This window comes from Larimichthys crocea, unplaced genomic scaffold, assembly GCF_000972845.2.
Source record: "Larimichthys crocea isolate SSNF unplaced genomic scaffold, L_crocea_2.0 scaffold58436, whole genome shotgun sequence".
NCBI classification, from domain to species: Eukaryota; Metazoa; Chordata; class Actinopteri; family Sciaenidae; genus Larimichthys; species Larimichthys crocea.
The window spans coordinates 4,157-18,270 of NW_020857644.1; the positions used below are offsets into that span (position 1 = coordinate 4,157).

A 14,114-nucleotide genomic window follows, 5' to 3' on the forward strand; every position below is an offset into this window, starting at 1 on the left:
GCGGGTCACGTCGTCCGCTCCGCCTATTATACGCCACATCACACACTTTACGAGGCCTTGAATCATTCACAGGCCCTCAACCCCCCCCATCCAGCCCGCTTCACCACCGCTTATTTACCCCCACCCCCTGACAAGGCGGGTCGTGACCAGCGCCCTCCCTGTGTGCAGGACCGGAATGCTTAGGACGTGACGGGATTGATACTCAACCCCCGCCCATCCCCTATCCCTGGTTGCCAGTGATGTTTCGCATAGTTGGTAGATAGTGTATTGTAACATGTGCTATATTTGCTGAGGTTGTTTTTTGGTCCTGCTTCCCACAAAAATGTACTCCTTTTAAGGATCACAGTCGTGGGTTGTTCTGTTTTTTCCTCCTCCCCCTACCCCCATTTTGACCTCTTTCTCTGTTTTTCCTTTGTTACTGCATTTCATTGCCTTGTATTTATACAGTGTGTAATGCAATAATTGAAATCTCAAATCATCTCATCTCATATATGATCTGTTGTATATATGTCTGTGTAGTAATGTTGGTGTTATAAATGTGTAATAGTCCCTGTGGTATATCTGTCTTGTAGAATGTTTGTGATAGAAGTGGTCGTGTTATCAGGTGTTTAGCCTGTGGTATGTGTCAGTATATGTCTGTGTATGATGTTGTGAGATATCTGTGTATATGGTGTTAGTCTGTGTAAGCTGTATATTCTGTGTATAAATGGTCATGTTTGAGCTTGTATGATCTTGAGATTGTTTGTGTAGATATGCTGTGTATAAGTGTCCGTGTATATAGCTGTGTATGATGGGCTGTGTAAGATGTCTGGTGTATATGGTCTGTGTATAGGGCTGTATATATGTCCCTGTGGTATACTTATGTATAGTCTGTTATATATGTGGTGTGATGGTTAAGATATGTCTGTGTATATGATCTTGTGTGTAATATATGTCGGTGTCTAGGTTCTGATGTATATGGTGTCTAGGTTAGAATGTCTGTGTTATATAGTCTTGTTATGTTCTGTGTATATAAGTTTCCCCTATGTAATAATGTTGGATATAGGTCTATGATATATGTCTTGTAATAATGCTCTGCTGGGATATATGTCTGTTTAGATAGTCGGTTATATGTTGTTATAGTCTATTGGAGTCGTATATAGTTCTGATGTATAGATGTCTGTGTATAGATTCTGTTGTGTATATATGTCTGTGTATATAGGTCTATGTATATATGTCTGTGTTTATATGTCTGTGTATATATGTCTGTGTTTATATGTCTATGTTTATATGTCTGTGTATATATGTCTGTGTATATATGTCTGTGTATATATGTCTATGGTGCAGACCACCTCCACCAGGGGAACTTCAAAATAAAAGCATGGACACTCATAACAGCGTACGCGTGAGAACAAAGTTAGAGCTGAACAATGAGGCCGTACACACACACACACACACACTGTCCAACCTGTTTGTGTCTGTTGGCCCGAGTACCTTTAACATCAACACACACACACTCACTCACTGAGCTGCAGGCAGCTGGCACACACACACACACACACACACACACACACACACACACACACTAACACACACTAACACACACTGAGCTGCAGGCAGCTGGCACACACACGCGGCGTGCAGAGAGTTTTAATCTCAGGTCTAATGATGCGTGACAGGACCAAAGTACACTGGAATGTGTGTGTGCCACACTCTACTGTTCAAATGTTTTCCATAAGAACCTTCCATAAATGAGTTTACAGGACAGTAAGGAGGTTATGAATACAGATGCTTCATTGAAGTGCCAGCTGAAGGTGACCTCAGACTTCTGAAGCTCCGACCACAGGTTGGACGGTCTTCATGACCCTTCTTACGTAACATACGGTCAAACTGCTCCACAACAGCTCAACAGCTGAGATGTTGACGGTGCTGACCACTCCATGACGGACAGAACCAGGGATGTAACGATGCATCGAAAAGTCACTGCTTGGTGATTCATTGGTTCAACAGGTCATTGGTCAGACGTCAAGTCACTACGTAGGTACGGAGCACAGAGTGAGGGAAGACATGGCGACGGTAGAAAACAGTGTGTTTGTCTTTCAGTGTGTGTGTGTGTGTGTGTGTGTGTGTGTGTGTGTGTGTGTGTCCTACGTTGGTATTGGGACTTGACATGGCGGACAGGGCAGAGCTTTCTCCACAAACGCTGGTTCTGACGGCTGCTCCCACGGGCCGGCTAATTGCACCTAAACAAACAAACAGAACACAGAGATAACGCTGAGAGAACGCTATGTGAACGTTCACAGGAGGTACTCCAAACAGGAAACGTCACTGTAAATAACGATGATGGAGATAACACACACACGCACACACGCACACACACACACACACACACACACACACACACTGGGCTCACCTGTTGGGACTTGACTGCCACCTGGTCGTGGCACGGCTGTGGACAGGTGTGACTGCAGCCAGGTAGCGGCAGCAGGCACACCTGTCTGCAGGTGGGGCATTTCCCGGGGTGGCAGCGGTGGCTCTCTCTGGTCGGGTGGTGGCACTTTGGAGGACGCCTGCAGGAGACGACAGGTTACCGACCGACAGGTGACAGGTGACAGGAACCGGCCCGGCTCGGACCATCACAGTGTTTACCTGCAGGGCTCTTTGCAGCGAGGTGGTCTGGTGGTCCGTTCTCGACCACAAGGGACGGACAAGACGGTGGAACCACAGGTACACCGCACCTCCACCGACTCTGGACAGGGATAACAGCTACCTGAAGGACAGGTGAGACATCACAGGACGGGTGAGACAGGTGGAGGCTCTGCTGGTAAAGTGAGCGTGACCTCTTGAAGTCGGTCAGTCCTTGAATAGATCTGTCTGTGTCTCGTCTGTCCACGCTCTACATCAACGTGAAAGCAGAGAACTCTGAGTGTGTCACAGCTGATAAACTTTGACTATTTTATGGAGTGTGAACGTTCTTAAGCTCAGCAGCCTCTATGGACATGATGGCAGAGGAGCAGAGAGTGAAGAGGACGCTGACGGAGGAAGCTAAGAAGAGAAAAGGAGAGAGTGAGCGAGCAAGAAGCCGCCGGACAAGAGTAAATGTGGGACTGACTTTTAGTGGTTGGTGAGAGCTTGGTGAAATAAAAGGCTGAAAGACAGACGCCGAGCTATTGTCTGCGTCTGGACCAAATATCACCGCGTCTTTCACGTGAAGTCAACGCGCCTCGCTGTCAGCTGTTATCTGCGGCGGCGGCGCTGCGACCTTCTATCTGTGCCGCCCTCTGAAAGGTCAGAGCAGCCAATCAGCACGCGGGAGCACAAATAAACTAACTCTAATCTATCCGACCAAATGCAACGCAGACGGACGCATAAATTAACCCGTTATCGTCCAATCAGTGAACAATAGAGGCAGGAAGCTATCTGACACACACACATCTTTAATAAAAGGATTAATGATGTTCAACAGGAAGCGGAGGTCAACATTTTCCCAAACACACACACACACACACACACACTCAGCCCTATCAGCTGGAAGAAATGTCAACACACACACACACACACACACACACACACACTCTCTTCAGGGGGTGTTACGGGTCAGAATTTTCCTGAGTTTGACCTTTGACCTTCCACCAGCTGTGACTCACAACATGTATGACAGACAGCAATGTGACGTGTGTGTGTGTGTGTGTGTGTGTGTGTGTGTGTGTGTGTGTGTGTGTGAGAGAGTGAGTGTGTGTACTGACAATGAAACACCTGAAGCTTTGTGTTAACAAGTTTATCAAGCTGTGATTGGACGAGAGGTGACAGGTTCATGCAACACACACACACACACACACACACACACACACACACACACCTATCTATCGGCTGAGCGTTACCTTGGTGACAGCCGGAGGGACACTTGTGGTTGCGACAGCCCAGAGTTCGTCCACAGCTCTGGTCACACGGAGGGCAGTTACCGGGGCAACACTGAAACACAATGCACCGTGGGAAACAGAGTTTAAACAGCTGAAAGGATCGATGAGCGATAACGGACGGCACACACACACACACACACAGTCGACCTTTAACTATCAGATCACACACACCTGACACATCACATGACACACACACACAACACAAACACACACATACACCATTCCAGATGATGATCTTTAGATTCAGATGAAACCGTCACGTCTCCGTCCACGTGACTTCAAACCCGGCCGGGAACGTATTGCAAAGGTTTCATGAGCGTTTCATGAACGTTTTTTCCTCCAGACTTTGTGAACAGTCTCAGATTCTCTCTAAATATTTAAACATGATACGTAGTTAAATTGTTTTTATGGTCTTTTATTTTGAAAATCGACTAGATTCTCTAATAGGCAGGCCTTCACTGAACAGAAAAATATAAAGGAGTGACTGTGAGTCATTGTGCTACGGTGTGTGCTAAACGAAGGAAGGCTGACACTGAAAAAACAACTTTTAATAATTTAAATAAACTGTGTAAATAAATGTAGAGTGTGTCTGACAGACATTATTACTGACACTGCAGCAGCACAGAGACTCAATAAAGTCAGTCAAAGGCAGCTTGAGGTTGCCGAGCAACCAGGGTCAGCTGCAGGTCAGAGCAATTAACTGCAGCTGTGCTCTGTCTGTGTGTGAGTGACTGCTGAGAGACACAGAAAATCTCTAAATGAAGCCCCTCCAACTAGTGGACACTAATGCCAAACGGTAGGTGGTATCAAAAAGCCCAAATGACCGTGAGCATCCTCATCTTGTCGACCATGTGAATGCTGAATTTCAGTGTGTGAAGTTAAAAAATGTGACCTGGGGAGAGAGAGAAAGAACAGGTGCCCCGTGCTCCTTTGGGAAATTTCTCCTCTCCAGTTTACATGGGAGTAGATGGGGCTGTCGGTGGGTGATCCTGGAGCATCAGTGCGTCTCCCGCCAAAACTATAAGTCTGACAGCTTCAGCAGTGATATCGCTGCGTAGCCCACGAATTTTCCTACGTTTCTATGTAGAAATTATTTCTGTAGAGTGACATTTGTGGCCACGAGAGCCGTTTGCAAATGTATTTTTTGACAAACGTTTCTCTCCCTCTCCACTCTAGCTCTGGAACATTCTACCAATACACACCCATTGTAAATGTTGCCGTGGTTTTTGGTGAAACCGTTTGGTGAAACTCTTAGAAAAGTCACAGCACACCTTTCCTGACCGAGCCGGTCAAATTGGTACCTGACTGACTAAACCTGATCTAAACTGTTTGTGCTGTGCGTTCAACAACAATGGCTACAAACAAACCATGTTGCCTTCAGTGTGTGAGTTACAGCGCTGCATTAGTTCAAATGATTGATTCAGTAAAAGACTTTCCATCACTAGCTCCGATGCTGTAACACTGTAAACAATCCCGTTGGCTGTAGAGTGTGACGATCAGCCAATAAAAACTGATGAACTGTGACGATGATGATGAAGGTGACGATGATGATAAACTGTGACGATGATGATGAAGCTGGTGTACGCTTGGACTCACCTTCCTTCTGCACTGGTGTCTCTGGCAGCTTCTGGTTTTTGGACATTTGGAGTCACACAGGTATTCTTTATGACACGGCATCAACTTCCTGTATTTACCACACCTGCACTCCTTCTCCACCTCCTGACAGACAGACAGACAGAGTGTGTGTTAAAGTGTGGATGTGTGACTGTGTGTGTGTGTGTGTGTGTGTGTGTGTGTGTGATACCTGTCTGCAAGTCTCACAGCTCCCTCGGTGACACCTCATTGAACAGGTGTGTTTTCCACACGACAGGCGGCGATCACACGTGTCACCACACGGAGACACTTCCTCCGTGCAGGGAAGAGACGACTCTGCGCACACACACACACACACACACACACACACACAAACAGTGACATTTAGTAAATACTAAATGTCACTGTTTGTGTGTGTGTGTGTGTGTGTGTGTGTGTGTGTGTGTGTGTGTGTGCTTACTGGTCTTGCCGCAGGGACAGGATCTGCTGACAGAGCGAGGACACGGAGGACACACTCCATCATGACACACAACCTCACAGGTGTGATTCCCACAGGAGAGCAGAAAGCCACACACCTGAGGAGGAAGTGCAGTCTGTCAGTGTCAACAGGTGTACACTGTGTGTGTGTGTGTGTGTGTGTGTGTGTCGTACCTGTTGACAGTTCCACTGAGGACTCGCACACGGTCTCTCTGCTTTGTGTCGACCGCACACACACCTCTGAACGCTGACTCTGGGACACGGAGAACACTCTGAGAGAGACAGACAGGTGGGAGTGAGCTGTGTGTGTACCTGTGTGACAGGGCTGTGTACAGGTGTGTGTTCAGGTGTGTGTACCTGTGTGTAACAGGACTGTGTACAGGTGTGTGTACCTGTGTGTCAGGGCTGTGTTCAGGTGTGTGTACCTGTGTGTCAAGGCTGTGTTCAGGTGTGTGTACCTGTGTGTCAGGGCTGTGTACAGGTGTGTTCAGGTGTGTGTACCTGTGTGTCAGGGCTGTGTACAGGTGTGTGTACCTGTGTGACAGGGCTGTGTACAGGTGTGTGTACCTGTGTGACAGGGCTGTGTTCAGGTGTGTGTACCTGTGTGTCAGGGCTGTGTACAGGTGTGTGTACCTGTGTGACAGGGCTGTGTACAGGTGTGTGTACCTGTGTGTCAGGGCTGTGTACAGGTGTGTGTACCTGTGTGACAGGGCTGTGTACAGGTGTGTGTGTATCTGTGTAACAGGACTGTGTACAGGTGTGTGTACCTGTGTGACAGGGCTGTGTTCAGGTGTGTGTACCTGTGTGATAGGGCTGTGTACAGGTGTTTATACCTGTGTGACAGGGCTGTGTTCAGGTGTGTGTACCTGTGTGATAGGGCTGTGTTCAGGTGTGTGTACCTGTGTAACAGGGCTGTGTACAGGTGTGTTCAGGTGTGTGTACCTGTGTGACAGGGCTGTGTACAGGTGTGTTGCTTGCAGGGTAACAACTTGTTGCACTGCTGCTGACATGACCAGGCCTGCAGACACACACACACAAATCTCCCATCAGGCATCAGGAGAGTGGAGGCATGGTCAACAGGTAAACACGTTTTTCAGTTTCCAGGTGTACCTTGTTGCTACAGCGACGGGGGAGGGGCTTAGCTTTGCCACACAAACAGGAAACTGACACCATCTTTGGACATGGAGGACACGGACCTGAAAACAGAGGACACAAAGACTGTCAACACGTTAAGACTCAGAGTGTGAGTGTTAGTGTGTGTGGAGTCACAGCTGGGTGACAGTGTGTGTGGTTACCGGGGTGACAGAGCAGCAGACAGGTGTGTCCACAGGTGGGTCTGAGCTCCTTCTGACAGACGGAGCCACACGAGTGAGGAGCCAACCACGGATCAGCTGGAGGATCCTGAAGCTTCCCACAGTAACACACGTACCTGAACGCAGCACACAGAATGAGACAGACTCTTATTTTGAAAGGAAGCAGCTGGAAGTGTGGAGCCCCCTGCTGGACAGACTGAGCCAACAGAGAGGTCAAAGGTCATGTTTATGTTTCATCTTCAGGTCCAGTTAGTCCGGTCTGTGGTTCAGGTCAAGTTAGTTCAGTCTGTGGTTCAGGTCCAGTTAGTCCAGTCTGGTGGTTTCCGTCCACTGTGGTTTCAGGTCCAGATTAGTCAGTCTGGGGGGGTCAAGGTCCAGTTAAGTCCACGTTCTGTGGTTTCAGGTCTGTGGTTCAGGTCCAGTTAGTCCAAGTTCTGTGGGCAGGTTCAGGTCCGCGGGTCAGGTTGTCAGGTCCATGGTTCAGTCTGTGGTTCAGGTCCAAGTTAGTCCAGTCTTGGTGGTTTGTCAGGTCCCAGTTAGTCCAGTTTGGGGCAGGTTCGGGTTGTTTGTTTCAGGTTCCCAGTTAGTCCAGTCTGGGTTGGTTCCGTCTGTGGTTCATCAGGTACCTCTGGTCAGTTATGTGCCGTCCAGTTATGTGTTGTGGTTCAGGGTCCGGTCCTGGGGTCAGGTCCGTTTTTTAGTCCGTCTGTGGTCAGGTCCGGTCTGTGGTTCAGGGTCCCAAGTTTTAGTCCAGTCGGTTTGGTTCGTCTGTGGTTTCAGGTCCCAGTTTTAGTCCAGTTTGGTGGGTTCGGTTGGTCGTGGTTCAGGTCCAGTTAGTCCCAGTCTGTGGTTCAGGTCCGGGTCTGTGGTTCCAGGTCCAGTTTAGTCCAGTCTGTGAGTTCAGTCCCTGTGGGTTCAGGTCCAGTAGTCCAGTCTGTGGTTCAAGTTCTGTGGTTCAGGTCCAGTTATCCCAGTTTTGGTGGTTCATGGTCTGGGTCGTTGGTTTCAGGTCCCAAGTTATCCCAGTCTGTGTTCAGTCTGTGGTCAAGGTCCAGTTGTCCAGTTGTTCATGTGGTCTGTGTTGTCCATTGTTTCAGTCGCGTCGGGTAGGTCCATTTCACTGTTCATCCGTTAGTCGCCTTTGGTCCGGTCAGGTCATAGTCAGTGTGTTCAGGTCCGGTCTGTGGTTCAGGTCCGCAGTTTGTCAGTGCGTGGCAGGTGTCTGTGGTTCAGGTCAGGTCCAGTTGTTAAGGTCCAGTCGGTCCAGTCTGGGTTCAGTCTGTGGTTCAAGGTCCAAGTTTAGTCCAGTTGTGTTGTCGTTAGTCAGGTGTTCAGCGGTCTGTGGTCTCCAGTAGTCCTTGTGGCAAGTACTAGTATTTTCAGGGTCTCTGTGGTTTCCAGGCCGTTGTCCGTCGTCCTGTGGTTCAGGTCCAGTTTAGTTCCCAGTCTTGGGTCGCGGGTTCAGGTCCAGTTTAGTTCCAGTCCTGTGGTCAGTCACGGTCTGTGGTTCAGGTCCAGTTAGTCCAGTTTCACCGGTCTGTGGTTCAGGTCCAGTATCCGGCGGTGCAGTCTTAGGGTTCAGGGCCGCCAGTCTGTGTAGTTCGTGTTCAGGTCCGCGTGTCGTCAGTTCAGTCGTGGTTCAGTGGGTTCCGTTCAGTTGTTTCGTAGTTTCGCAGTCTGTGGGTGTTGTGTCAGGTCCAGTTTAGTCCAGTTCTGTGGTTCAGGGTGCCGGTCTGGTGTTCAGGTCCCAAGTTTAGTCCAGGTCCCTGTGGTTCAGTCTGTGGTTCGGTCCAATTTTTAATTCCCAGTCTGTGTTTCAGTCTGTGGTTCAGTTCCAGGTTAGTCCAGTTTGTGGTTCGGTATGGTCTGTGGTTCAGGTCCAGTTTTGTAGTCCCAGTCCTTGTTGGCTCGCGTCTGTGGTTTCGGCAAGATCCAGTTGTGGTTCAGTCCTGTGGTTCAGTTGCAGTCTGTGTTCGGTCGGTCCTAGTTCGGTCCAGTTAGTCCAGTCTGTGGCGGTCGTGACCAGTCTGTGGGTTTCAGGCGGGGAGTCCTTACCAGCGTGTCATCTGTGGTTCAGGTCCGTTAGTCCCAGTCTGTGGTTTTCAGTCACTGTGGGTTCAAGGTCCGAGTTGCCCTGTGGTTCAGGTCCGTCTGAGGTTCATCCAGTCTGTCCAGTCTGTGGTTCAGGTCCAGTGTAGTTCCAGTCTGTGGGTTTCGGGTTCCGGTCCCCCCCTGTGGTTTCAGGTTCCCAGTCTAGTCCCAGTTCTGTGGTTTTCAAAGTCTGTTGGTTCAGGTCCCAGTTTTAAGTCCAGTCCCTGTTGGTTTCAGTCTGTGGTTCAGGTCCCAGGTTAGTCCCCCCAGTTTGTGGTTCAGGTCCCCCCTGGTCTTGTGGTTTTCAGGTCCAGTTAGTCCAGTCTTGTGGTTCCAGTCCTGTGGTTTCAGGTCCCAGTTAGTCCGTCTGTGGTTTCAGTCCTGGTGGGTCAGGTCCCAGTTTAGTTCCAGTCTGTGGTTCAGGTCCGTCCCCTGTAGTTCGGGTCCCAGTCTAGTTCCAGTCCTGGCTGGTTCAGGTTTCCCCCAGTTTTTTAGTCCAGTCCGTGGTTCAGTCTGTGGTTCAGGGTTCCCAGTTAATGTTCCAGTCCCTGTGGTTCAGTCCTGTGGGTTTCAGTCCAGTTAGTCAGTTCTGTGGTGTTCAGGGTCCCCCCCGGTCGTTGGTTCAGGTTCCAGTTTAGTCCAGTCTGGTGTTTCAGGTTCCGGTCGGTGGTTTCAGGTCCCAGTGTTTAGTTCCAGTCTGTGGGTTCAGGTTCCCAGTTAGTCCAGTTCACCTGTGGTTCAGTCTGTGGTTCAGTCCCAGTTTATCCAGTCCTGTGGTCAGGTCCCCAGTTTTATCCAGTTCTGTGTTGTTCATGGTCCAGATTTAGTCCAGTCGTGTGGTTTCAGGTCCGTCCCCCTGTGGGTTCAGGTCCCCAGTTAGTCCAGTCCCCTGTTGTTGTAGGGTCCCCAGTTAGTCCAGTTGGTGTTTCCAGGTCCGGTTCTAGTGGTCTTCAGGTTCCACAACCAGTAGTCCCAGTCTGTGCGTTCAGTCCCCTGTGGTTTCGAGGTCTCAGTTAGTCCAGTTCTCTGTGGTTTCAGTCCTGTGGATTCCCAGGTCCAGTTTGTAGTCCCCAGTTTTTTGTGGTTCAGGTTCCCGGTCATGTGGTTTCAGGTCCGTTTTAGTCCCCCAGTATCACTGTGGTCAGGTCCGGTCTGTGGTTCAGTCCAAGTTTTTAAAGTCCAGGTCCTGTGGTTTCAGTCCTGTGGTTCAGGGGGGGGTTCCAGTAGTCCAGTCGGGTGGTTCAAGTCTGTGGTTCCAGGTCCAGTTAGTCCAGTCCTGTGGTCAGGTTCCGGGTCCTGTGGTTCAGGGTCCCAGTTTTAGTTCCCGTCTGTGGTTTCAGGTCCGGTCTGTGGGTTTCAGGGGTCCCAGTTGTCCCAGTTTCGGTTTGTGTCAGGTCAGTTAGTCCAGTTCTGTGGTTCAGTCTGTGGTTTGCAGGTCCAGTTTAGTTCCGTTGGTTTGGTTTCGGTCCAGTTTGTCCCAGTCGGTGGGGTTGTGTCAGGTCCCAGGTTAGTCCAGTTCTGTGGTTTCGGTCCCGGTCCTGTGGTTTTCAGGTCCAGTTAGCCAGTCCCTGTTTGTTTTTAGGTTCCAGTTTAGGGTCCAGTTTTGTGGTTCCAAGGTTTTCCGTCGGTGGGGTTCAGGTCCCAGTTAGTCCAGTTACCGCTGTGGTTCAGGTCAGTGTCAGGTGGTTCAGGTCCAGTTATCCAGTCTGTGGTTCAGGTCCGTTGGTTCAGTCCAGTTAGTCCAGTTGGTGGTTTCAGGTCCGGTCCAGTCTGTTGTTCAGGTGTCGCCCAGTTAGTCACCGTCCTGTGTTAGGTCCAGGTCTAGTCGTTGTGGTTCAGTCCGTTTCAGTCCGTAGCCAGTTCTGTTGGTTCATGTTCTTAGTCCAGTGTCAGTGTTCAGTCCGTCCTGTGTTCAGGTCCGGTTTCAGTCCAGTCTGTGTTCAGTCCTGTGGTTCAGGTTCCAGTTAAGTCCAGTCTGTGGTTCAGTCGGTGTGGTTCAGGTCCAGTTAGTTCCGCTGTCAGGTCTTGTGGTTCAGGTCCTTTCCGACGTGGTCAGTCTGGTCAGGTCCAGTTTAGTCCAGTCCTGTGGTTCAGTCCGCCCTGTGGTTCAGGTCCAGTAGTCCGAGTCTGTGGTTCAGGTCCCGTCTCTTGGTTCAGGTCCCAGTTTAGTCCAGTCTTGTCGCTGGGTTATCAGTGTCCGGTCTGTGGTCGTTTGTTCAGGGCCAGTTAGTCCAGTTCTGTGGTTCATGTCTGGTCTGTGGTTCAGGTCCAGTTAGTCCTTGGGCTAGTCTGGTCAGTTCAGTGGTCGTCTGTTCAGTCTGTTTCAGGTCAGTTGTCCAGGTGGTTCGCCTCTTGCAGTTAGTCCAGTCTTTGTGGTTTCCGAGTCCGTCTGTGGTCAGCGTGGTTCAGGTCCAGTTAGTCCAGTCTGTGGTTTCAGTCACTCTGTGGTTTCAGGTCCAGTTAGTCCAGGTCTGTGGTTCAGTCGGCTGTGGTTCAGGATCCGTTTAGTCCCGTCTGTGGTTCAGGTCCGGTTGGTTCAAGGTCCCAGTTTAGTCCCAGTCTGGTGGTTTCAGGTTCCCATTTAGTCCAGTCTGTGGGTTCAGTCCGATGGCGATACAGTTAGGTCCAGTCTGTGGTTCAGGTCCCTGGTGGTTTTGTTTCAGGTCCAGTTAGTCATCGTCTGTTGGTTCAGGGTTCCGTGGTTAGTCCAGTTTGTGTAGGTCCGTCTCGGTGCGTTGCAGTCGGTTTGTCGTTGTTTTGTCAGAGTCCAGTTAGTTCAGTCTTGTGGTTCAGGTCCCAGTCCGTTTGTGTCAGTCCGCAGTGTGTGGTTCAGGTCCAGTTAGTTCCCAGTCCTGTGGTTCAGGTCCCGAGTTGGTTCAAAGTAGTTGTCCGGTCAGGTTTCCGTCTGTTGTTCAGGTCCCAGTTTAGTCAGTCCTGTCGTTCGTCTCCTGTGCGTTCAGGTCCGGCTTCGTGTCCCAGTTTGTCGTCTGGGTTCCCTGGGTCCTGTTCTGTGTGGTTCCAGGTCCAGTAGTCCAGTCGGTGGGTTCACGGTTCTGTGGTTCAAGTTCCAGTTAGTCCAGGTCGTGGTTCGGAGTCGTTGGGTTCCGGTCCAGTTTTTTAGTCCAGGTTCTGTGGTTTCAGTCTGTGGTTCAGCCGTTTCCCTCCCTAGTTTTCAGGTTCCAGTTTGTCAGTTTGTTGTCAGGTTCCGGTCATGTGGTTCAGTCCAGTTGAGTCCAGTCCTTGGTTCAGTCTGTGGTTCAGGGTCCAGTTAGTCCGGTTTTTGGTGGTTTCGTCATGTGTCTGTGGTTCAGGTCCCTGTTAGTCCAGTTCTTGGTTCAGTCCGTGTTGTCGTTCAGGTCCGAGTCCAGTTGTGGTAGTCCAGTTAGTCCCGTGTTCTGTTGTGGTTCGGTCCGTTAGTCGTCTGTGGTTTCAGTGTTCCTCCAGTTAGTCCTCTGTGTTCAGTGCCCCCGTGTGGTCAGGTTCCTGTCAGTGTGGTTCAGGTCCGGTCGTCAGGTCCAGTCGTCGTCTGTGGTTCAGGTCAGTTAAGTCCAGGTGGTTCAGCTGTGGTTTCAGGTGTCGCAGTGTTAGTCCCGTCTGTGGGTAGGTCCTGGTGTTCCAGTCTGTGTTGTTCAGGGTCCATTAGTCCAGTCTGTGGTTGGTGTTGTGTTCGAGGTCTGGTCGTGTTTGTTAAGGTCCAGTTAGTCCAGTCTTGGTTCAGGTCTGTGGTTTCAGGGTCCAGTTAGTCCCGTCCGTGGTTCAGTCTGTGGTTTCAGGTTCCATTAGTCCAAGTCTGTGGTTCGTTCGCAAGGTCCGTTGGTCCACGTTGGTTCAGTCGTTGCGTTAGTCAGTTCGGCCTCTGTGGTTCAGGTGCGTGCCAGTTCAAGTCCGTTGTCCATTTGTGGTTCAGTCTGTGGTCAGGTCCAGTTAGTCCAGTCTGTGTTCAGCTGTGCGTCAGGTCCGTAGCCAGCTGTGGTTCAGGTCGCTAGTGTTCAGGTCAGTGTGTCGGTCAGGTGTCTGTGGTTCTGTAGTCAGTGTGGTCGGTCCGCCAGTCTGTGTGTTCAGCTGTTCAGGTCAGTTAGTTCCGTTCTGTGGTTCCGCAGTATCCTTGTGGTTCCCAGGTCAGTTAGTCCAGTTCTTGTGTTCAGAGTTCCCAGTTTAGTCCAAGTCTGGTTGGGTGTTTCATGGTTCGGGGTCCCTGTGGTTCAGGTCCAGTTAGTCCAGTCTGTGGTTCAGGTCCAGTGGTTGGGCTGCGGTGGTTCTGATGCCGTGCAGCATCAGAACCTTCAGTGGGAGCAGCAGGTGTAGACGTACCTGTTGGGCGTGGCACTTGGTGGATATTCTGCTCGACACTTCGGACTGAGGACAGAAAGAGGACAGAGACGGGTCAAAACTCAGACAACTGCACTTTTCCAGGACTTCTTCTAGGCCCTTGACCAGCCGCCCCATCTCCATGGTGACTCACCAGGGCCAGGGATGCTGCTTCTGTCCAAAGTCTTCATCAGTGACGGAGGACACGAGGAAGGCCGAGTCTCTGGCCCACTTCTGAATACACGGCAGGTGGAAGAGAGAGAAACAGCTGGAGCAGCTCCACACCTGGAGAGAGACAGACAGGTGGAGAGAGAGAGAAACACAGACAGGTGGAGAGGGAGAGAGACACAGACAGGTGGAGAGAGAGAGACACAGACAGGTGGAGAGAGAGAGAGACACAGACAGGTGGAGAGAGACAGACAGGTGAAGAGAG

The 14,114-nt window shown here is 50.4% G+C and overlaps 1 protein-coding gene across 1 annotated transcript; it reads right to left on the minus strand.

Annotated features, from left to right (window-relative positions):
• Positions 1-2,110: 2,110 nt before the first annotated feature.
• Positions 2,111-14,037, minus strand: nfxl1 (nuclear transcription factor, X-box binding-like 1; the record flags this gene model as incomplete). The annotated part of the gene is made up of 13 exons (XM_027276790.1): positions 2,111-2,222; positions 2,393-2,549; positions 2,629-2,749; positions 3,861-3,951; positions 5,496-5,618; positions 5,704-5,828; positions 5,953-6,067; positions 6,144-6,241; positions 6,912-6,987; positions 7,080-7,165; positions 7,265-7,398; positions 13,685-13,729; positions 13,836-14,037. Coding segments are annotated over 13 exons (1,469 nt in total), but the record flags the coding sequence as incomplete, so codon positions are not given.
• Between the last annotated feature and the right edge of the window lie 77 nt (positions 14,038-14,114).